This window comes from Achroia grisella, unplaced genomic scaffold, assembly GCF_030625045.1.
Source record: "Achroia grisella isolate CSIRO2021 unplaced genomic scaffold, CSIRO_AGI_Agris_v1 utg702, whole genome shotgun sequence".
NCBI classification, from domain to species: domain Eukaryota; kingdom Metazoa; phylum Arthropoda; class Insecta; order Lepidoptera; family Pyralidae; genus Achroia; species Achroia grisella.
The window spans coordinates 3,393,378-3,416,203 of NW_026712999.1; the positions used below are offsets into that span (position 1 = coordinate 3,393,378).

Genomic DNA, 22,826 nt, shown 5'->3' on the forward strand with positions numbered 1-22,826 from the left:
TCACTTCACTTGAACGAAGAGAGTTTCTCCTTCAGTCCTCACAACACAACACTACACACGCGGAAAGTCCGGTAGCACTGTGTCGGAACGGATGCCGAGAGCGCGGTCGGCCGCGGTCGGCGCGGTCGGCGCGGACACGGAGGCCCCGGGCCACGCTAGGTGCACCGAGTGCACCTAACACGCGGCGAAGTATAATAATAAGAACGCGCGAACGTAACTGCGCTACGTGCGCGCGCGCGGTGGTTTGCTCGAGGGAGCAGAGAACAGCGAGACGGCGGCGGGACTAGCGAGCACATACGTGCGTTCGCTAGCGCGTCGGTCAGCGGAATGTGTGCGGACCGCTGCGCGGCCGCGCTCTTTATATAGACGCCCGACGGGTGGCCTTCCCTACTGCAACTGTACGTTGCGTGATTTATTTTTATTAACAAAAATGATCTTACAAATTTTGCTTATACTAATTATATCTAATTGATTCCGTCGTGTACATTTCTCCCGCCGTCGCTATCCTGCGATTCTACTGGTAGCACGACGATTCGTTTTGTTGGTCTTCTCAGGGTGCGCCCGTTGCTCGTTGTGATGTCTACCACTCGCACCGTGTTGGGGTTATCTTTCCCGGGGGAGGTCTTCACAACGCGTCCCCGTGGCCATGTATTTCGGGGTAGGTTGGGATCGCATATGATGACTATGTCGCCAACCTTGGGGGGAACACCTGTACCTCGGGGCTCCCGCCGGTGTTGAAGTAAGGGTAGGTATTCCACCACCCAGCGCCTCCAGAACTCATCTGCTAACGCTTGTGCTCGTCGCCAATGATGTCGTGCGTTCATGTCTCCTTTGTTGAACACTCCGGGATTAGGCACGTGTGAGTTGGGGCCGATCAGGATATGGTTCGGTGTTAATGCCTCCGGATCGCTCGGTGTGACGGACACGTGAGTGAGAGGTCGGGAGTTGACTGTATTCTCCACCTCGGCTAGCAGGGTCACCAATGTCTCGTCTGTGGGATAACGCTCGTGCAGCGTAACTCGTAGGGCTTCCTTTACTGACCGCACCATGCGTTCCCATACCCCGCCCATGAAGGGAGCAGCGGGTGGGATGTACCTCCACGCGATGCTGCGGTTGGTGGCCTCCTCTTCTAGTGCTGCCATAGCCGCCTTGAGTTCCTTTTCAGCTGCCTTGAAACACGTAGCGTTGTCGCTCCATATTTCCGTTGGACAACCTCGCCGAGCCATGAACCTCCTTAGGGCGGCGATGGCTGAATGAGTGCCGAGGGTATGCACCACTTCAATGTGTATGGCTCGTGATGTCATACACGTGAAGAGGGCGCCGTACCGTTTTTCTCGGTGCCGTCCGACTGTGGTTTCAATGGGGCCGAAGTAGTCCAGCCCTGTGTAGGTAAAGGGGCGAGCGTGATGCGCTAGGCGGGCGGCAGGCAGGTCACCGGTCGGTGGGCTTGTTGGCTTCTTTCTTCTTATCTGGCAGACCAGACACCCCTTGATGACGTTCCGTACTGTGGGTCTTATTTTTACAACCCACAGCCGCTGCCGTAGCTCATTCACTACCGCTTCTATACCGCCGTGGTGCATTGTTTCATGTATATGTTGTATATACAGACGTGTATATCTGTGTTTCCCGTCTAACACGGGTGGGTTGAGTACATCTTTTTCTACGTTCGATGTTGCTGTAATTCGTCCTCTTAATCGCAGCATTCCGGTTGTGTCGATGTAGGTACTTAGCGCTGTCAGTCTGTCTTGTTTATTCAATGGACTTCCCTTTTTTATTCGCAATATTTCATTCCCGAAACTATCTTCCTGGCAGGCTCGCATCCACATTCTCTCGGCTTCAAGTAGGTACTGCGCTGGCACCGGGATGCTGGGCGTCGTTATTTTCGTTCTTCCATTTCTTGTTATGATTTTTTCATTATTCTTTTTTCTCCAGTCAACATCGCCCTTTTCATTCTTCTTGGTTCGTTTCTTCGTGGCGGCTACAATATTTCTTTGAGGTCGACAGAGATCGACAAATTGTAGCACGCGCGCAGTCGATTTGATGAGCGGCAGCCACCGCGAGAATCGGTCGATGTCAGGTAAGTGTGCGTGAGCCGTACTTGTAACGGTCACATGGCATCTCTCTCGCTCTTCGCCCGTGACTGATATCGCTGTCCTTGTTTCTCGCGGCCACTCGTTTTCTGGCTGATGTAAAAATGATGGCCCGTTGAACCATCTGTGTTGTGGTCCGAATTCGCTTGGTATACCTCGGGTGGCATCATCAGCTACATTTTCATGTGTAGGGACCCATCGCCATTCATTTTTTTTTGTTGTGTCTTCTATTTCAGCCAGGCGGTGAGCCACAAAGGTCTTAAAGGCCCTTGGTTCTGACCTTATCCATGCTAGGACTGTCCGAGAGTCGCTCCAGTATGTTTTACTCGCTATTTCGTAGTCGTGCTCCTCCGCCACGGTATGTGTGAGGCGCGCACCCATTAACGCAGCTTGAAGTTCAAGTCTCGGGATTGAGACGGGCTTGAGCGGTGCGACGCGACTTTTAGCGGCGGCCAAGGTGACATGTGTGGTACCGTCGGCTCTTTGTGACAGCCAGTACACTGCCGCGGCGTACGCCTCTTCACTGGCATCCACGAAGGTATGCAGATGATGGGTGACCACTGGTGTGACATCATAGCATCGTGGTATGCGTATCTTGTGTACAGTTCGCAATGATGTCAACCAAGTACTCCATGCTGGCTGCAGTTCTTCTGGTAGCGATTCGTCCCAGCCTGTTTTATAGCGCCATGTATCTTGCAGTAATCTTTTCGCTGGCGTTGTGATGGGTGATATGAGGCCAAGGGGGTCGAAGAGTGCCATGATGATGCTGAGCGCTTCTCTTTTCGTTGGTATCCGTTTGTTTTCTAATATATCTTGCGGCGTTTTTATTTTGTTAACTTGAAATCCAATTATGTCTTCATTTATATCCCATAACAAGCCGAGAGCTCGCTCAGTATCGCTCCCGCCAATCAGAACCGCTGTACTATTTGTCCCGCTCTCTGAAGTGTTGTCTCGCTCGCTTGCTATAAACTCGTCGATAGTATTGCGATTGTTTGATGCCCATCCGCTGAGTACGAAGCCGGTTTGTTTATGTATATAATCGACTTCTCTTGTTATTTTTCTGGCTTCTGAGATTGATGAGAAGCTTTGTAGATAGTCGTCCATATAATGATTTCTTCGTATAGCGATTGCGGCGTCGGGATATATATGCGCGTAGTCTTCTGCGTTGCGGTTTTTTATATACAGAGCGGTGCAGGGTGATGACGTCGCTCCGAATATTAATGACGTCATGCGGTACTCGTCTGGGTCGCCCTCCCGCCGGTCACCTCTCCACAGGAAACGGAGCGCGTCGCGGTCTTCTTTCTTAATTTTTACTTGCATAAACATCTCTTTGATATCTGCAGAGACTCCGTAGGCGTACTGTCTGAACCTCATCACCACCCCAGGCAGTGATTGCAACAGGTCAGGTCCAGAAAGCAGCAGGTCGTTTAGGCTGAGACCTGCAGTCTTAGCGGAGGCGTCATGCACCAGTCGCGGCGGCTTGTGTGGCTTCGCTGGGTTCGCAACCGGGAAGTGTGGCAGGTACCATGTTCTGTCTTCAGCTGGCGGTGTCTTGGCGTGCTCTGCATACCCCGACGTGAGTAGGTTATTGATTCGTTCGTTGTATTTAATTTTCAGGTCTTCATCTCTGTCTAATCTCTTTTCGAGGTTATGCAGACGTTTTCTTGCTTCGGTGTAATTGTTCGGTATTTTCATGCTGTCTTCTCGCCAGAGTAGCCCAGTTTCATATCTTCCATTCGGAAGACGGCGACTTTCTCGTTCTAGTATTTTCAAAGCTCGCTGCTCTGGATCATTTTTTGGTTTTCTGGGTTCGATGCATAGTGACTCCAGCTTGAAGTAATTTTTCATCATTTCTTCTATGTTGACGTCATCTTTCTTCTCCACCAGGTGCCCGCAGAAAGTCACCGGGTTGCTGAGAGACGTCTTGCAACCATGCAGAACCCAACCTAGTAGCGTGTAGGATGCTACCGGTTGGTCACGACGTCCCGCCCGTACCTCTCTTGACACGATGAGATCCCAGTTATCTTGTCCTATTAATAACTTGGGGGAGGCACGGTGGTAGACGAGTTCTTCTTGTATTTCTTTCAGGTGACCACACTCCTTTATGTCGCTGTCGACGACCGACTGGGTAGTGATATCCAGTCGATCCACTGTGCGGACTTGATCTAGCTTGAAGATGGTTGAAGAGTGTTTGCCCTTGATTTTCACGCTGGTTGTCTTGCTGTGTTCATGCTTGACCATGGCGCCGACGCCCTGTATCCACATCGTGTTTGCCGGACCATCAATACCCAGGATGTCAGCTACCGATGTATCGATGAGTGTCACTGTGCTGCCTTCGTCGAGAAGAGCGTATGTTTCTATCTTGCTCTTCGGCCCTTGCAATATGACAGGTACTACTTTCAGATAGGCGCGACGTCGGAGACATTCTTCATTGCCTTCCATCGTAGAAGTTACCACCCCATGCTCTTCTGGTGGTTGTTGAAGCTGGTCCTCTTCTTTTCTGTCATGATGCAACAAGTGATGGTGTTTCATGTGGCATCCAGATTTGCCACACCATGGAGCTCTGCAGACGGCGCGTCGATGTTTACTTCTCAGGCACTTGTAGCATATGTTATTCTTCTTTGCAGTTTCCCATCTTGAATTAACGTCGATGTTATTGAAATGCTCGCAGTCAGGCAGCTGATGGTTGCGTTTGCACAGCGGACATACATTTTCATTGTTTTGCTTCATATTAGTAGCAAATGAATGTTCGATCTTCCGTCTCGCTCTCTCCCTTGTTGCCGTCTCGCTCTCAACGAGACGTTCCGGCGCGGCGTACGCTGCACATTTGTCTGCCTCTTCGTTTAGGAAGACAGACATTTTCTTCAATTCCGGGATGTCTTCCTTTTTCAGCGCGTAGTCGTACCATTTATTTTTTATTATAGGTGTGAGCTTCTCTATGATGAGACGTGTCATTTCTGGGCTGTGTAGATATTGTGTTTTCTTCAGTGCTTCAATCGTAGCGACTGTGTTCGCTATTTTGCCGGCGAACACGCAGAGATCCCGTGGGTTATCGGTGATCTTGCTCAGTGACTTGATTCTATCCATCTCGATGAGTATGAGTGCTTCTGGTCTTCCGAATCTTCTTTCCAGTGCTTCTATGATGACATTTGGTTCATGTTGACTCAGGAGTAGGCTGCTCACGGCGTCTAGTGCTGGTCCCTTTATACATTTTCGCAGGCGTGCTACGTTTTCTATCTTCGAGAAGTATTGCTGTGTATCTTCGTAGCTTGCCTTGAATGATAACCATTCATAAGAGAGGCCCCTGAACATAGGCAACTCTTGTATATATGCAGGCGGCTCCCTTGGTCGTCTTCTTGATGCTTGCAGTAGTGCTGTCGTTAATGTCGAAACGTCGATGGTTTGCTGCGGTTGCTTGAATTTCCTCTCCGCGGCTGCCTCATCTTGTTTCTCCTCCCGTGGCATAGGAACTTCTTTTTCGCGTGGCTGTTGATCAAACCACGCATCCACCCACGTGGAGTCTTCATTTTCTTCTTCAGAATATTCTTCCTCGGAGTCTTTTTCTGCCCGTAAACGTTGTAATCGCGCTATCTCCATATCTGCCTCTGCTTGCAGCTGTTTGATTTTTAACTTGGCCAGTCGTTCTTTAATCTCCAATTCTTCCAGTTTTTTCCTTGAGACCGTGGAACGGTGTGACCTCGCCTTCACTGTTTTCTGGGAGGTGTCTTCTCTATTCGGTGAGTCCTCCACTTGACTTGACTGCATAGAGGATTCGGCGCTTGTTTCGTTTTCGGTGGATTCATGCGAGTTTTTCGTTTTAGTGCCTTCTTCATTCATGCTTCGCGTCACGACCATCTTGATTTTCTTCCTGGTGCAGGGATCCGGCTTCTCGAAGGACCACAATGATGATGACAGGACTATATACTAGGATCCCCTGGTCGTATGGTCGGGCGGCGAAATAAAAATGCTCGGTTGTTATCTTGTACTTGGTAGGAAGGCACCTATCGGGTCGCTGTCTCGCCGGTGAATGCGGAAAAATGCTGTTGCCGTAGCGGTTGTTATCTTGGTACTTATGGAGCGGTGAAGGCCAACTCCTGCCCGACGGATACGACTTTATCTAGGGGTTCGAACCTCGGCTCAGGCCGTCGTAATTTCGATCCCCGTTTGAATTGGACGGGGGATCGATCGGATGGACGGACCGCTGCGCGGCCGCGCTCTTTATATAGACGCCCGACGGGTGGCCTTCCCTACTGCAACTGTACGTTGCGTGATTTATTTTTATTAACAAAAATGATCTTACAAATTTTGCTTATACTAATTATATCTAATTGATTCCGTCGTGTACAATTGGGTTTGAGTTGCTTTAAATAACAAGTTCCCAGTTCTGAATGCATGAAATTTTGATTTTAGTTAATTTATAATCTCGAAATTAGAGGATTGGTGTTACCAAATCAAATACTTAAAGGAGGCCAACTATATCTTCCATGTGATATTATAGTTAATGGTAACCATGAAATAATCTAGCAACTGCCTGTTGCTACATTGATCCCCCAAACAGCAATTTAATAATTATCATTGAATTCACAGGAAGTAATGTAATGTAATATAAATTGGACTCTATTCTCCGCATTTAGCCTCTTATCATTGTGGACCATTGTGTGTATAGAGAATCCACACGATGGCCGATCCCCAACGCAATCTCAAGATAAGATCTCACTGGATCATGGACGGTTCGAGAAATTGACATTTAATAATCTGTGAGTTAAGTGATTAATGTCAAGCTACTTACTTTGTAGGCTGTGTTTCGGTTGAAAGGTGAGATATAGTAATCTTATTATTACCGTTACCGAGGATGACGCCATATTAGGAATTCAACATTACATAATGGAATTATATATCTGGTATGATATACGGATCACTTATTATCATCTGGATATCATTCTCCATTCCACTAACATTGAAAAAAAAATATTACCTCCATCCAAAGTCTTCGTTGCATATGTATATATAGTAGAAGCAGTTCCAGCATCATTTGTCGCTGTCACTCTCAGCTGATACCAATTTGCGGGAGAGAGAGATCCGACAGCGTACGAAGTTGGTATAGACCGAAGTGGAGGCGCTTGGTAGTGGCCTTCAATGTAACTCCAGCCAAGATTCAGATCCATGGGCTGTATTAAATGAATTATTCTGGTTTAACACATTGCTTTTATATTTTATTTAATTATAACAGATGTTTTGATGTTTGTTATCCAATTGCATAAACGGATAGATTTTATATACATATATTCTTTACTAGCTGTACCCGCGGTTTCACCCGTGTTAAATTTTTAGCCTATCTGTTATTCTGATGTATAAGCTATATAATTGTAAAGTTTCACTAAAATCCATCCAGTAATTTTTGCATGAAAGGGTAACAATCATTTATATATCCACACTCACAAACTTTCGCGTTTTAGTTTTATTAGTAATATTCACAAAACACAATATCAAATTTAATTAGAGTTAGATCTAAATATTTTTTTATTATGATCTTTAATTAAATTTATATATGAGCGAGATTTTTTTAATATTATTAAGCAACTATCTGATTAATGTATGAATCAGATAGTTGAGTAACATATCTTGGAATCTTTTTGATCTCAATATATTCGAGCAAAGCTGCAAGATACAGTCCCTCTCAAATAATTCTCAATCACAAATTCTGTAATTCTAGATACTTTGCAAATTCCATTATCGAAACCAAAAGGAAATGAAATAATATCTAACAGGTAATGTAATATAATAATGTAAAGGGAGTCAATCTGCAAAATGTAATCGAAGATTTCTATTGAATCCCACAAAAGGGCTAACCTTCGTTCTACATCTTATATATCTATAGAGGGGCTGACTTTTAGCTAGTACGGTATAGAATTGTACTCCATTTCAATAACATGGGAATGTAATGAAGTTTTCGTTTGCAAACTATATACTGTCTTATATTTTGTTTACAATAATAGAACACTTATTTGATAAGTGTATATTGACAATTGAAATGTATAAAAAACAAACATTCATAGCATGCTCTAAAATATACTTACTACCGAAGTTCATATTTTATAGTTTATCACTTTTAATACGTTTTAAAAATAGAAACGCAATTTTAAGTCGTTCTAAATTTTAATGTTTGACTACTACGGCAATAAAATCTTAATGAAAAATACTTTATGGTATTTAGCAACAACCCATAACTTATAAATAAGGATCTATAGTAGCAAAACCAGGTTATTCATTTTGAAAAAGTATTAATAATGAAAGTAGTGAAAATCTTACCGCTTTATTCTCCGCCCTATGCCAAGAGTTAGATCCCAGAGTCCTGTAATCTACTTCCCAATTATTAACATCGCAGCCTCCGTCGTCCCAACCACTCAATTGGATATAAATATGAGTGGCGTTGCTCCACAACCAGTCAGTCGATGGTGGTGATACAGGCGCTAAAGAAGACATTACTACATGATTGAATGAATAATTTCATAGCACTAGATTTAAAGTTTCTTGCTTAGTTAGTAGGTTGAAATGTCCAATCTTTAGACATCGCGGCATAGAAGGATCCAGGACCTTGTTAGGTGGTTTTTGTTTCAATCTTTGAATTTTTGTCGCCGTGACCTCTATACGGTTGACATTAGTCGGTCGATTTTTAATAAGAACAACATGCAACGTTTAAATTTAAAGAAACTTACCGCCACCTAGTGTTGTAACATCGGCATGTGCCGGTGCTGATGTACCAATGTGGTCAGTGGCTGTGACTCTCACGGAATACTTAGTTCCACATTTCAGTCCAGCTAGAGTATGTTGCTGTAGTCCGGGAAGACGAGAGTCTCTGGCCACGGGCCATGCTTCTTGCCATTGGCCATCCCCTTCTTTCCAAGTTAAGTTGTAACCTTTAAAAGTTAAGTTTATTTTAACAGTGCATAAAACTATTACCGCGCATAATCATGTTCTTTGATTGCTGCTACAAAGAGACATAGAATAAACTATCCTGTTATGTTTCTTCCAAAAGAGGCAATTATGACCATACTATTAGATTGAGCTCCACGTACTTCCATGTGCTTGGATTACAACCCTTTGTAATAAATTGTTTGTAAATTTGACACAATGGGCTAACTGACCTGACATGTTCATCTTATCATACTCTACTGGTGCCCCACCATCTTCATCGAAGGTAGATGAACCATTCCATGATAAAAAATACATTATTAGTTACAAGTAAAAAAAGCATATTTCCGTCTCTACGATAGAAGTTATCCCTAATCAAATTTTATTCAACTCCTTTCATCTGTAGGTATATATTAAGCAAATTAAAACGTCATGCATCTTTTGCATTAGTCATGCTATTGTATTCATTATTCAATATAGAAATATCCAATGAATGATACTCACTAATTCCGTAACCTAGAGTATCGTTATTGAGGCTTCTAGACTCATCCCATTCTACCACAATATAATCTTTATATGGAGTAGCTCTAAGTGCTGGGGGATCTGGTAATGGAAGAACTTTAACGGCGTATACCACAGAATCAGATCCGTATAAGTTTTTGGCTAAGCACGTATAATTTCCACTGAGAGATTGGTCGATACCTAAAAGGAAATAAACACTTTGTACTATTAAGTTTTGATAACACGAAAAAGTAAAAAAATTAAAGCGTGTTCCAATAAAACTTTTATAGTAATCCTTACTATTTATTATTGTTATTTTTAAAGTTAGAAGCTTGAAACTTATTAAGTGAGGGGTTGAAAAGAGAGATAAAGGGTTGTATGGAAGTGTCGTCATTTTTAAACATAGAAGTTTGTAACTCATTTTTAGGCTGTTGACTGAATATAAATAAATGGCATTAGAAGTTTGTAAAAATATTACCCTTAAGGGGGTAAAATTAAAGGGGTTGGGTAACTTGGTTAAGATTGTTGAATATTTTTTCTTTATTTGATCAAGGTCACTACAATACGCGGGCGCAGTCGCGGGTACACCTAGTTCTTTTATATAAATACAAAAAGAGTACACATATTGGTAGAGGACAAATTGTACAAAATTGTCTGCATGAGAATGTCTCTATAATAACTAAGCAATTCTGTGTTGAATTGAAAGTGAGATACGGTACAAAATCTGTGTAGTGTGATTCAAAATATTTAATAATTGAGTTATCTATCCTTAAGTATGTTGTATTATGTGTATAACATTAACTGTAAAATACACTATTTTACAGTTTAATTAAGTAGTATATTCGTACCTAAAAGTCGTACATTTGTCCATTTCATTTATAAACTTCAATATAAAAATGATATTTACTATAATATTTAAAACAATATTGTTTAATATTAATATTTCAAGTTTGCTGTGTAATATCGTGTTTCATTTACTGAATTCATTTTAACAGGGCCCCTATATTTTATTATTTGTTACGGTGCTTCTTCTTTGAAAAAAGGTTTCATAACTCATAATATCCGCGATTTACATTTTATTTTTAGCAAACAAGGAAAATTCGTATTTAATTTCTTCGAAACTGCCATCTGACAATTTGAAAATTCTAACAAAAAGAATTAATAATACATTTTACTTATATAATATTATATATTCCTTATTTCATTTCGTAACTTAAGCTGGTGTTAAAATATACTCCAATGTGCCGTAATAAGAACGTATAATGAAGTATATACTTCTGAAACTCTTAAAATTATTTCAAATTCATTAATAACCTCAAAACACTTACTTTTAATTAGAAGGCTATCATCTCTATTCCTTGTAAACCGAGGATGATGAGTGATGATATTCTGGTTGTGATACCAGACTGTTCTCGGTGGAGGAGATCCCACGCTCTTGCATTCCAATAAGAGGGAATTTCTAACTGCTACTGTAACTTCTCCTCCTAGCGATGCAACTCCTGCTACCACTAGTGTAAAAATAAATTTATTTATATGTATTGCACATGCAAATACATAAATGAACAAAACATACAAGACCCAGTTTAAAGGATGTGTTCTTACATACCAATATTATAAAAGCGAAAAGTGTCCGACTGTTTGTTCTCTTATTGCACTTTTACGACTCAATGGATATTAACTGGATATTATAATATCGACAGTTGGCAATACCTCTATGCCATCTGAGATAAAAGTCATAACTATATGTTATGCATGTATATCAGGATTCCTTGCATTTTAATTTAACAGTGTAAGAATAACATAAAGATGTTACTACATAAACTTACCTCTTTGCAAAGGCGTGTTGGTAACGCGTTTGGTTTCAGGACCTTCACCCACAGCAGTACTGGCAGTCACCCAAACATCGTACTGTCTTCCTTCATTTAGATCTTTCAGTTCTACAGTTTGAGTTTTTTCGTAAGCATCATGAGTTATTTGTGCGTCCATGCGTATTGTTTGAGGGCCATCATTGCTGTTAACAAAATATTTTTTAAACAGATTTAATTTGAAGATGTCGGCATCATAACCTAATTATTTTCTACTCAAAGGTTGAATTCGGTTGAATCTATATAAAATTTTCGTGTCTCAATGTTAGTAGTCATACTTCTCTAAAATGGTTTAACCGATTTAAATGATATTTTATATGTGTACATGGTAGCTCTGAGAATAGGTTGTTATCGATATTAATTTTTCACTCTTCTACCATTAACTCCATTCTTTAATAGCGTTAGTAATGTATACGGCAAAACAATGTTAAAAGTCAACTAGTATGTTATAAGATTATAAATTTAGTTATTACATTTTGCGAATTTATAATAACACTTGCCCGAAAAACAAGTACGATAATTGGTTGAGATTCCCTGACATGGATTTTCGTACATTGTAATAGAACTTAAGTTTGCATGCTACTACAGATACCTGTTCATGCAAGTACGCAGTGACTCAAAGGACTTCTTAGTTCTCTGACAAAACCTCCTTCAGCCTTTATGTAACTTTCAATTCAACTTCAACAAGCTCTATCGATCCTTCACTTTCTTTCAACTTTATAACAGTAACATATAGCATTTTCTTATGTAATTGTAATTGTAAACAAGCTGACTACCTGATGGTACTTGATAACCATATATGTATATGGACGGGATCATATAAGTTATCATATAACGTCCCGATACCACTCATGTATTCCTTATCTATCGGAGGACTATGATGTCATGCCTTTTATCCTTTAATTACACTGCTTTATCTAATTCTTCAACCGAAATACATCTTATAAAGCAAGCTGCTTTGTGGATGAAATTGTTGAGATTTTGCATACATGCAGGAGACTTTCGACAAAGTCTTCGTCAGTAAAAATCTAGTAATTCTTATAGTAGATTTTTATTTTATTTGAGTAGATATGTATAAAATGTTGATCTATTTCCAATTACGTGCAATCTTTGTGTAGAGTAGTAAACAACAAGTTCTCTACAGAAACATTTTATTGTTAAACAATGTGCCTTACATAGTAACACAAGTATCGGGCTTCCCCCCGGTTACGATTTTCTTTGTATTGCGCATTAACTATAAAGTTTCTCTACAAGATTCGCTATTATTAGTAATAGTCAACTACTTTATGAAACAAATTAATGTCAATTAAACGACAAAGTAGTAATACATTGTCACAATCTATTTCTATGCTGCCTTATAAGACTACTAAGAGTACATAGCATTGCACAATAAACTAATGCATAAGACAGATAACTTGAATTTTAGAGTATACCACTTCGACAGAATATGTACATAGTTAACTTTGATCGTTATGACTGATTTATTAATTACGTAACGTATTTTTAATTCTGATAAATTCGTGCTGTTTGGTAATTTATATTTAAAAATTAATTTATTTTGTAAATCTGAATATGTATTTTGATTTAAAAATTTAAAGTTAGATTTGAGACCAATTTTTTTTGTATATAAAGGTTGGCTAAAATGATTTCGTTTCCCAATGATTAATATATTAAAAATTATTATATTATACGAAAATACCTAAATTTAAATTTATTTCAATGAATATTTTTTCTATTCTACTCTAATCTATAACGGCGTGATATGTGTTATTATTTCTTGGTTTGAAATAATAATTTACAGACTTCGATTTAAACAAATACATCCAACAATATATTTTTACACTTATAAATACATGATTTATTAATATAACAGTTACAAAAGTGTATAGACTATTAATAGAAATCGTAAAAAAAAATTATATTCTTAGTATTTGCAATTAATAAGCATAATTTGTATCTACTTACTTTAATTAAAATATAAATAATTAATTAATAAGAGAGATAACATCATAATTGTTTGGAATGGCAACACATAAGTAGGGTGTCAAATGACGACTTGAAACGATTGCTGTTTGCTATCAGCTTGTTTGCTATTCCAATTATGTAAATAAAAGGACTATACTTTACATTAAATTTTAGACTATACTTTAGAAACAAATTAAATCACTTACCTAGCAGTCGGTTTGCAGTATATAGTGTAGTGCAATAGTCTGCCATTCGGTTGGCTGGGCTTCTTCCAACTAACTAAGAGTGAGTTCGTCGATTGAGATAGTAGTTTTATTTCCGCCGGCGCATCCGGTACTGGAACAGTTTTATGCCTTTAGAATTGAAAGCTTCAAGCGTGTCTTGTTTATTCTTCTTGAATAATAAATTTAACTTCTCTTATTCATATTAAGTAATGACAAAATTTGTTTTTAAAACGTTATTTTAGTATTTCTTTATTCATATAATTAATTTAATTCATACCCTTATAACCTTCATAAGAAGTACAATTAAATTAAAGAACCCAGAGTTATAAAAAGGATTATAATATATCAAATCCTATTTTCTCTCTTTGTAAATATGTTTCCTTCTTCTACACTGTTATCTGTGACTTTTTAACTAGTATGATATAATTTTTTTTTCTGGTTTATATGTGTAATATTTGATTACGTATAATTATTTGATGTATACTATATTATTATATTATATTATTGTGTATTCATATGTATGTATATATATGTAAATTTGTGTATGTACTATATTTTATTTTGTTTACATAAGTGTATACAATTTTTATGTTTCCACTAATGCGCCACCTACTCTATTTTTTTTTATAAATACTCTCTTTCCAAAGGTTGTCTGTAAGAGATTGCATTAGCGATAAGACCGCCTTTTGTACTTAGTTTTTTTTTTGTTTTTAATTTGTTCATGTCCTTTATATGTTGGTGCAATAAAGTGTTATAATTTAATTTAATTATAATGAAATTCATTGGTCAAGCAGAAAGCAGTTAGTCTTCTAATACCTAACTAGATCTTCATGATTTATATAACTAAGACCATTACGATCGTGTTAGCTTTCAAATAAAACAAAAACGCATAATTTCTCTTAGGAAATTATTTGTTAAGAAGTTACGACGTCATAGACAGACACGAAAAATAGAACAACTCAGAGTTCTTAGCAGTTTTAAAAAATCATTCCAGTCATAAAGTTATATTGCCAGCAGAAAATATACCTAACACGTTTAGGAGCTACGATGCCACAGGCAGACACAGATACAATACCCCTTATTTTTGAAACAAGGATTAAAAATATATACACTCAAAGAGTGCTTAACCGATTTTAAAAATCCTTCCAGCCGTAAAGTTATATTGCCAGCAAGTAATATAACAACAGACAATGTTATACAAGTCCATCTAAAGTTGTAACAATCAAAGTTACTCACCGTCTTGCAACGTAGCGCACACAATGGGGAAGGAGAACGGGCCCAGTCCGTAGTTGGAGAAGCCAGCCACTTTGATGGTGTAGTTTGTGAACTTCAGCAGACCTTGTAGACGAAGCTCGGTCACTAGTGATGTGGCATTTTGCCAGTGTCGACCTAAATAATTAATAGGTGATTTAAAGCAATCAGGCAGTACATGGTAATAAGTAGTATTATTTACAAATAATCTTGATGATAACAATGAGATAGATAGATAGATAATATTGTGGACTTCATAGTCTATCGCTGGCCACTTAAAACTCACTTTAAAAATGATACGTAATTAACGTAACGTATTGCCAACTGCGAGGGATCTATTTATTAAGTTGCTTTTATCAGCGCACACAAACGCAGAGCAATAGCCGTAGTAGAGGCATGTAGTATGCTCTAAATACTACCCACATCAAATTTGTTGATTTTAAAATCTTTAATAAACAGTTCCCTATCTACTCTATTCCTATCACATTCCATCAAGAGGTGCTGGACATCTTCGACTTTTTGACACACAACATAGTCGGGTGAATTCTCCTTTTTCATTAAATATCCGTACTTTCTTGATGGATAGTGACCGGATTGGATTCTAAATAATAATTTCAATCTATATATTGATACGTAATTTGATTAGTTTATTTTACACTTTTTGTATTGATTTACTTTTTATAGTTTTTGAGTAGTTGCAATAGCTTTCTGAACATATAGAACCGATAAATAAATGTATAATATATCCGTAATATATAATATTATCCACTATGGATAAAATCCATTTTATTTGGGACATACAATAAGGAAACCTACTGAAGAAATATAACAAATATTGTTGCTGGAAGCTTGTCCATTCTTTGTAAATATTTTTTTTTTATATTTGTTTTTTATATATCATTTTTGATTACCTCTCTGCGAGCGCTCTTGGGAATTATACATATTTATCACAATTATTCAGTTTTTTAATATTATTTATTGTGTTACCGATCCAGTAACAAATATATTAAAGGACTCACGTATAATTACAATAAGGTGACCTTATTGCTGAAAACAATCTATGAGATTAGTCAGTCAGACTCATACACCGCAATGGTAGTAGTAATTTAACATACGGCCCATTTGATGTTAAACTGATACCAACCTGAAATACCAGCGGTGTCACGTGCACGTTGCTGACCCTTAAGAACCTCTATTATACATTGAAATATCCCTAGAGAACTTCTAACTTCTATGAGGGTTTATTAAACAGATTCAAAACACACAAAACCGTATAATCGTGAATTAAATCGTTGAATCGTAAATGTCGTGAATTGAAAATAGGATGAAATTGAAACTATTCAAAATTCAACTTCATGACGTTTTTTTATGTCGGTGATAATGGAAAGGTGATCTTGCCTACGCTAACGGTTTACGCAGGCGGGGCACCAGTAGAGGATGATAAGATGATCATGAGTTCAGGTCCGTTAGCCCATCGTGACAAATTCATCAAGAATTTATCACGATGATTTCCAGGGGAAACCGCGTGAAGGTCAACCTGACATGGGACATTACTAGAAATAAGATCATCAGCCCACATTACTAACAATCCCCTTTTCCCTCCAATTTCATTTGGTTAGTAGTTAGCAAACATGGCAGAGGCTTTTCAGCTAACTCACATAATGTGCAGACATGTTACAAATTAAGGAAACTGCTGGTACAGTTTGCGGTAATTAATCGAATAAATCTAGACTGTTCCGTGGCTGTGATTATAATTAATTTAATTAAAATGGGTACATTAGTGTCTAACTAAATTTGTGATTAATATTTTTCAGAAGTAGAATAATAATAGTAGGTGATAATGATACCATTAAAAAAAATAACATAAACGATACAATATATATATTTTATAGTACAGGAGATAAACAAGTTTGCGGTTCACCTGATGGTGAGTGATTACCGCTGTCTATGAGCACCCGCAACACCTGGGGAATTACAAGTTCATTGGCGGCCTTTATAAGAAGGAATACGCTTTTTTTTTAAATTTTCAATATATCGATTCGGAAATACCATTAATGGAAGACGATTCCAGAAAGTGGTTGTGTATGTCACCTATACGTGTATATATTTTATTTTATGTAAGGACAATGGCAAATATGTTGATGGCTCATTTGATGGAAAGAGGTAATTTTGACCTATATACCTACATGTGAACAGACATCGACATGTTACCAACCCTAATAATACCATTTTTTCCATTTACTATCAGCTATCAGTTACATGTTTTATGATATGTCTATATAAAAATTCGTCTATTACGTATTAATCTTATGTCTGACTAAGCACAATACCAGGCTATAATATAGTCTGCATAATATATTGCATTAAAAATGTAAACTGAACCCAAACATTGTTTATAGATTTTTTCTGTTTGTAATAATAATCACAGGACAATTCACACAGCGCCATCTAGATACAAGTTACTACTACTGTTACTACTAAAGCTTGTGTTATGGGTACTAGATAAGTAATACAAATACATAGATATTATTTTTTTCGGAAATACATACATATTATACATAGAAAACACTCAGACTGACACAAACAATCGTACTCATGAATAAAAATGTTTGGACCGAGCGAGGAATTGAACCCGCTACCTTTGGAAGTAAAGCGGTGTGTTAAATAGTCAGACCACCGTGGTCGTCATCATTTGTCAAACAAAAAAGTTAATAGTGTAAATTAGAAAGCCTAGCATTAGAAAATATGCAATCACAGTTATTATGTTTACATGCTTCGTTATTGGCAGGCATTATCACAGCGCTCAATATGTCCTTCCGACTACAAATACCATTCAGAATTCATCTAAATATATCTCATACTGGTATTTGCACGTTCGCATCAATTTCAGCTATCACAAAGCTTTTGTAACAATAGTTACGACTGATTGTAGTACTGTATAGTCCATTTGTTAACAATTTGGTTTATTGTCCCCTCAGTGTTTACATGTTACATGTGTAAACTTGTAATGTATTTACTTTATGTAAGTAAGTCTTAGAATATACAAACATGACTGGAGAAACAATGGCGTCTTGTAAATCATATGTTTATTATTCATCTCACATATTTTTTTCTTTTCCTATATATTATACTAGCTTTTGCCCGCGGATTCGCTCGCGTTAAATTATCCCCTTAGGGGTGGAATTTATCAAAATCCTTTCTTAGGAGATGCCTACATAGTAGCTTTGTGTATGCAAAATCTCAGCCCGATCGGTTTAAAATTGACAAAGTTTCATACAAACTTTCATCCCCTATTTTATCCCCTAGGGGGTAGAATTAATAAAAATTCTTTCTTAGCGGATGTCTACGTCATAACATCTACCTGCATGCCAAATTACAGCCCGATCCATCCAGTGGTTTGGGCTGTGCGTTGATAGATCACTACGTCAGTCACCTTTGAGTTCTATATATTTAGAGGTTCAGATATAGACTTTTTATAAAGTTTGCATGGATACCTCTATCTCATACATTTCAGGCAAAGCAGTTGTAAGTTGTATGGTAGTAAAAAGTTGAGATATGGCAGATAAATTACAGGGTACATCTTAATCCTCCGGAATGGCAACAACTTCAGTCACATGATGGTGCTTTAGTTGCCATTTACTACATGGTGAGTCTTGTTTGCCATTCAAATTACTTAAAACTAAGTAGGTATATATTTTTTTTAAGTTTAAGGCGCTGAGTTTAATACGCCCTTCGCAATTTAATAATACATAGAGACACCGTAGTAAATACCATACTACTCATGCATAAAAGAAATAACTCCATTGGAAAGTATACACTCTATCCTGAGAAGATTAAATCCATCAATCCTAACAATATCCTCAATTCTTGTCCCTGACGGGTCTAGGGCGAGCACAATACGTAAATCAATGTAGGTCCAGTGCTACAAGTCTAATGCATCTAGCAATAGCTCAAACCCTTCTATAACGTTGGGCTAACTGATCTGACTTCATGTTCATACTATCATCCTCCACTGGTGTCCCGCCAGCGTAAACCGTTAGCGCAGGCGGGTGCACCATTCCATTATCATCCTTTAAAAAAAAACCCTTCAATAAGTGGTGAAGGGGATTGTTAGTAATGTGGAGTAATGATCCCATTGCTAGCAATGTACCATGTCAGATCGACCTCCACGCGGTTCCCCCTGGAAACCATCGTGATACATTCCCGGTGAATTTGTCACGTTGGGCTAACTGATCTGACTTCGTGTTCATCCTATTATCCTCCACTGGGGCCCTGCCAGCATAATGAGTTAGTGCAGGCGGCACCACTCCATTATCATCCTTTAAAAAACCCTTCAATAAGTGCCTTACCTTGGGCAGCATACAGCACAGAATATCCAATTAGAGCACCGGCTTGCTTATGTGGTGGAATGGGCTGCCAGCTCACTCTCAAAGCTGTCGACGTCACACCACCGCACTCCACTGAGGATGGACCTTCTTCAGGAGCTGTGTAGAGATTACAATATTATAAGTAAAATGTCGTTTTGACTATGAAGATTTTATATGTGTGCACTCAAACATCTATGTAAATAATAACTCACTTAGTCCCAAATTAAGCAGAGCTTATGTTATAGTACAAGACTGTTAGAAATACTTAAGTATATTTTAGTTTGTAAATACACACATAACATTAATATACAATTAATACAAATGTTTGCATCGTGCGAAGAATCGAAATCGCGACGATTGGGAGAAAGGCCGTAGGCTATACCTCTAGACCACCCAAGACGTCAAAGAATACAATTTGTATTCGATTTGTAAAACAAAATAGATGAGAATGAGAGGAAAATGGATATCTGGAATTTTTGTTTATTGCATTTCTTATTAGTATTGTAATTCAGAATTAATTTAGACAAGTGGCATACTTCCATTTTGGCAGAGTTCTAATAACTTGTACGTGCCGTTCAAATAATGAAATAATTTCTTAAATTTGTACAGTGGTTCCGTTCATTCTTTCATTGTAAAATCCGCTCTAAATATATAATCATACTTTAAGTGGCTTTAAAACAGTATAGTACTTACTTATATTTTCCCTAGTGCAAAGAATAAGTATATTAAAATTAAATTAACATTTTAAAGTCATATGATTTTTAATTGAAAATATCAAAACCGAGGATTTAAAAAGTTTTATAAAGCGCAAAAGTGAAAAATATAAAATATAATGAGCACATAACAAAAGGTGAGAAGTAATTATAACAGCAATAGGGGAGTTTCAACGAAAAACGTTAATGAAGACGATAACGCTTTATGCTAAAAACTTTTCGGCGTAAAGTGCGAATTCGGCTAATTTACGTGTTACACTTGTTGACGTAATTTCGAAATTTTCGCCCCACTTTGTGAATGGGGAATTTTTTTGCTCGAGAAAATTGTGTTAATTTTGCATATTTGCTGTAAAAGGAGACGGAGGGGAATATGACAAAGTTTTCTTTTGCTGTAAAAATGGATAAACGGTTTCGTTCTAATTTACAACAGTTTTTATTCGTTTTTATAACTATAACTGTTTAAAATACAATATAAAAACATATTACATCAAAGTTTGAATCATAAACAAATGAAAAATTGAAATTTTAAGACATTATGATTATGACAACTGAAATATTATATATACACTGGAACAAATTCTTTATCGTTTAACATAAAAATACACATTTGTACATAATTACACATTCAACAAAATAGAGTTATAATAGAATTGTGGAAGAATATGTATGTGCCAATTTGATTACCAATTTAGTAGGTACCTAAAATTTTCTCAATAGATTTATATATTTAATTGTTCATATAATACAAACGTGTGAACAGTTTCTAATTGGACGAGTTTCAATCTAACATGGCGCATACATGGGGACAAAAAAATCCAACATTTTAAACTTTAAAAATAGGTAAGACTCACCCCCTTCTCTCGTATCTTGGAACAAAGGAATGGAAAATGGCCCAAGTCCAGCGCCGTTGAATGCTGCGACCGAGACTGCATACCTTTAGTGAAAAAATAACTACTATAGTGATACTGTAATAACCCTAAACAATTTTGTAAGTCATGAAATCAGGGTACGGAGGCATCAAATCTTACTTCTTCCCACCGGTAGCTGTTTATGGGCGGCGGTTACCACTTACCATCAGGTAGACTGTCACTTGTTTGCCATTCTAATTGAAGCTTCGAAAAATCGAGATCCTTATAAATGTTGGCCAAAAGACAATTTTAATATTTCTTAGAATCTAAGAAGAAGAATCTAAGTTAAGATATTAGTAAATTTGCAGAAACAATTATTCATATTTTAGCCTACGTTCCTTAATAATTGAATTTATTTACCTGACACCTTTTAGAAGGCCTGTAATAGTGGTTTCTTGTTTTGAATATAAAGAACTCGTCTTCATAGTCTTGTCACTTGATTCTTCAGTTTCTGTAAGAAAACATTCTAGATTAGTACAAAACAAATAATCTGAAAAAAAAAACGGAAATATTTTAAGTAAATATAAAAGAAAAAATATATATTTTACTGCAATTTGGTTTTAGCAAACGATGTGTACGTCATTTTTTTTTAATAATAATAATAATATGATTTATTTATTTCTCCTTACAAACATGATGGCAACAATACAAACAAACAAGTCATTATTCCAAACAGTAACATTGGATCTGAAAATGACGATATCTATTGGGAGATTAACGTAATGATATCAGAAAATTATCTATTGTTTAAATATAACGTTCACTCAGGTTAGATGAAATGTAATGATTTATTTATTCATTATTAGCAATCCTTCCTGACTGATCAGACGGGAAATATTATTATATCGGTATAGTCTTATTTAGTTATTCCACCAGTTGATTTGTGTTTAATATTTAGTATATAAGTTAAAATAATAATAATACGAAATTTATTAATTATATTTATTATATTACTGTTGGTGAATATTAAATATTATACATAGAAGTAATTCAATATGATTGGTAATATGAAAAATTACGCCGTTAATATTCCTAAATTAAATATCATTGCATAGTATAAAATAAACTCGCTTTCTCTGTCTGTCCGTCACTATGTATACGTAAATCTTTAAAAATACGTAACGGATTTTTTTAAATAGATAGAGTGATTCAAGAGGAAGGCTTATATATATAATACATGTACACCTGTGCGAAGCCGGGGCGAGTAGCTAGTAATATTATATTACGAACCTTTCATGCCAGTTAACTGAGGGACCGCCCTCAATCGGTACCCTATAATAACACCGTTGTGGGTATCTGGTGGAGGAGGGAGCCACTTCACACTCAACTCTCCAGGTGAGTCTGTTTGTTCCAACTGCACACTTAAAGGTGGTGATGATGGAGCTACAAACGAGATTTCTTTATACAATGACAATCAATCAACAGTATGCCTAGCCTGCTATTGTTTTATTAAAGTTATTCTGCAGGGCTACTAAACCCTCCCCGACTTTACAAGTCTACAAGGGTTTAGTAACCCTAATATTTCGAATGTATGAGGGTGCAACTAGTTTAACATTACCGCATTTATGAAAAATAACATATGAAAAGGTCGAATTATAACCCGTTCCCATTCATTATACAATGAAAGGATTAAGCATGTATAATCTTCTATTTAAATGTTTTACTCAATATAATAAAGCCATATAGTATCAAAATATACCTTAATCGTTTGTTGAATTCTGTCAACACAATTTTTTCCATTATTTGTAAAAAGCACTCTAAAATAAACTGACTAAGACTTAAGATGTATGTATCTTATTTAGTGTAGATTTTTTTTAAATATTTTAACATACACTAACAAAACTAATCTTAATCAATGACTTACTTTACAAATTATTATATTGCTGTTGGCCGTAGTTGCTTTTTACAGCTTCAATGTGCGAAAATGGTAGCGTAGGAGAGATGTCTCCAAACCCGCGGAAGAACTTATGAAGCGGCTAAAAGTTGATAGAAATTCGAACCTCAACTCAGACCGTCTTGTCGATCCCCAT

General features: G+C 37.4%; 1 protein-coding gene across 1 annotated transcript in view; it reads right to left on the bottom strand.

The window, feature by feature from the left end:
• LOC131850078 (cell adhesion molecule Dscam2-like) overlaps window positions 1-22,826 on the bottom strand; it is an 82,945-nt gene that overhangs the window by 26,377 nt on the left and 33,742 nt on the right. Inside the window, exons 16-27 of the mRNA XM_059200230.1 lie at window positions 22,027-22,179; window positions 21,157-21,247; window positions 20,740-20,822; window positions 19,158-19,292; window positions 14,794-14,946; window positions 13,540-13,669; window positions 11,330-11,514; window positions 10,832-11,011; window positions 9,507-9,704; window positions 8,807-9,007; window positions 8,400-8,560; window positions 7,066-7,258 (exon numbers count right to left, since the gene is read on the bottom strand). Coding sequence (XP_059056213.1) covers window positions 7,066-7,258; window positions 8,400-8,560; window positions 8,807-9,007; window positions 9,507-9,704; window positions 10,832-11,011; window positions 11,330-11,514; window positions 13,540-13,669; window positions 14,794-14,946; window positions 19,158-19,292; window positions 20,740-20,822; window positions 21,157-21,247; window positions 22,027-22,179 — 1,863 coding nt within the window. The remainder of the gene's footprint in view (window positions 1-7,065; window positions 7,259-8,399; window positions 8,561-8,806; window positions 9,008-9,506; window positions 9,705-10,831; window positions 11,012-11,329; window positions 11,515-13,539; window positions 13,670-14,793; window positions 14,947-19,157; window positions 19,293-20,739; window positions 20,823-21,156; window positions 21,248-22,026; window positions 22,180-22,826) is intronic.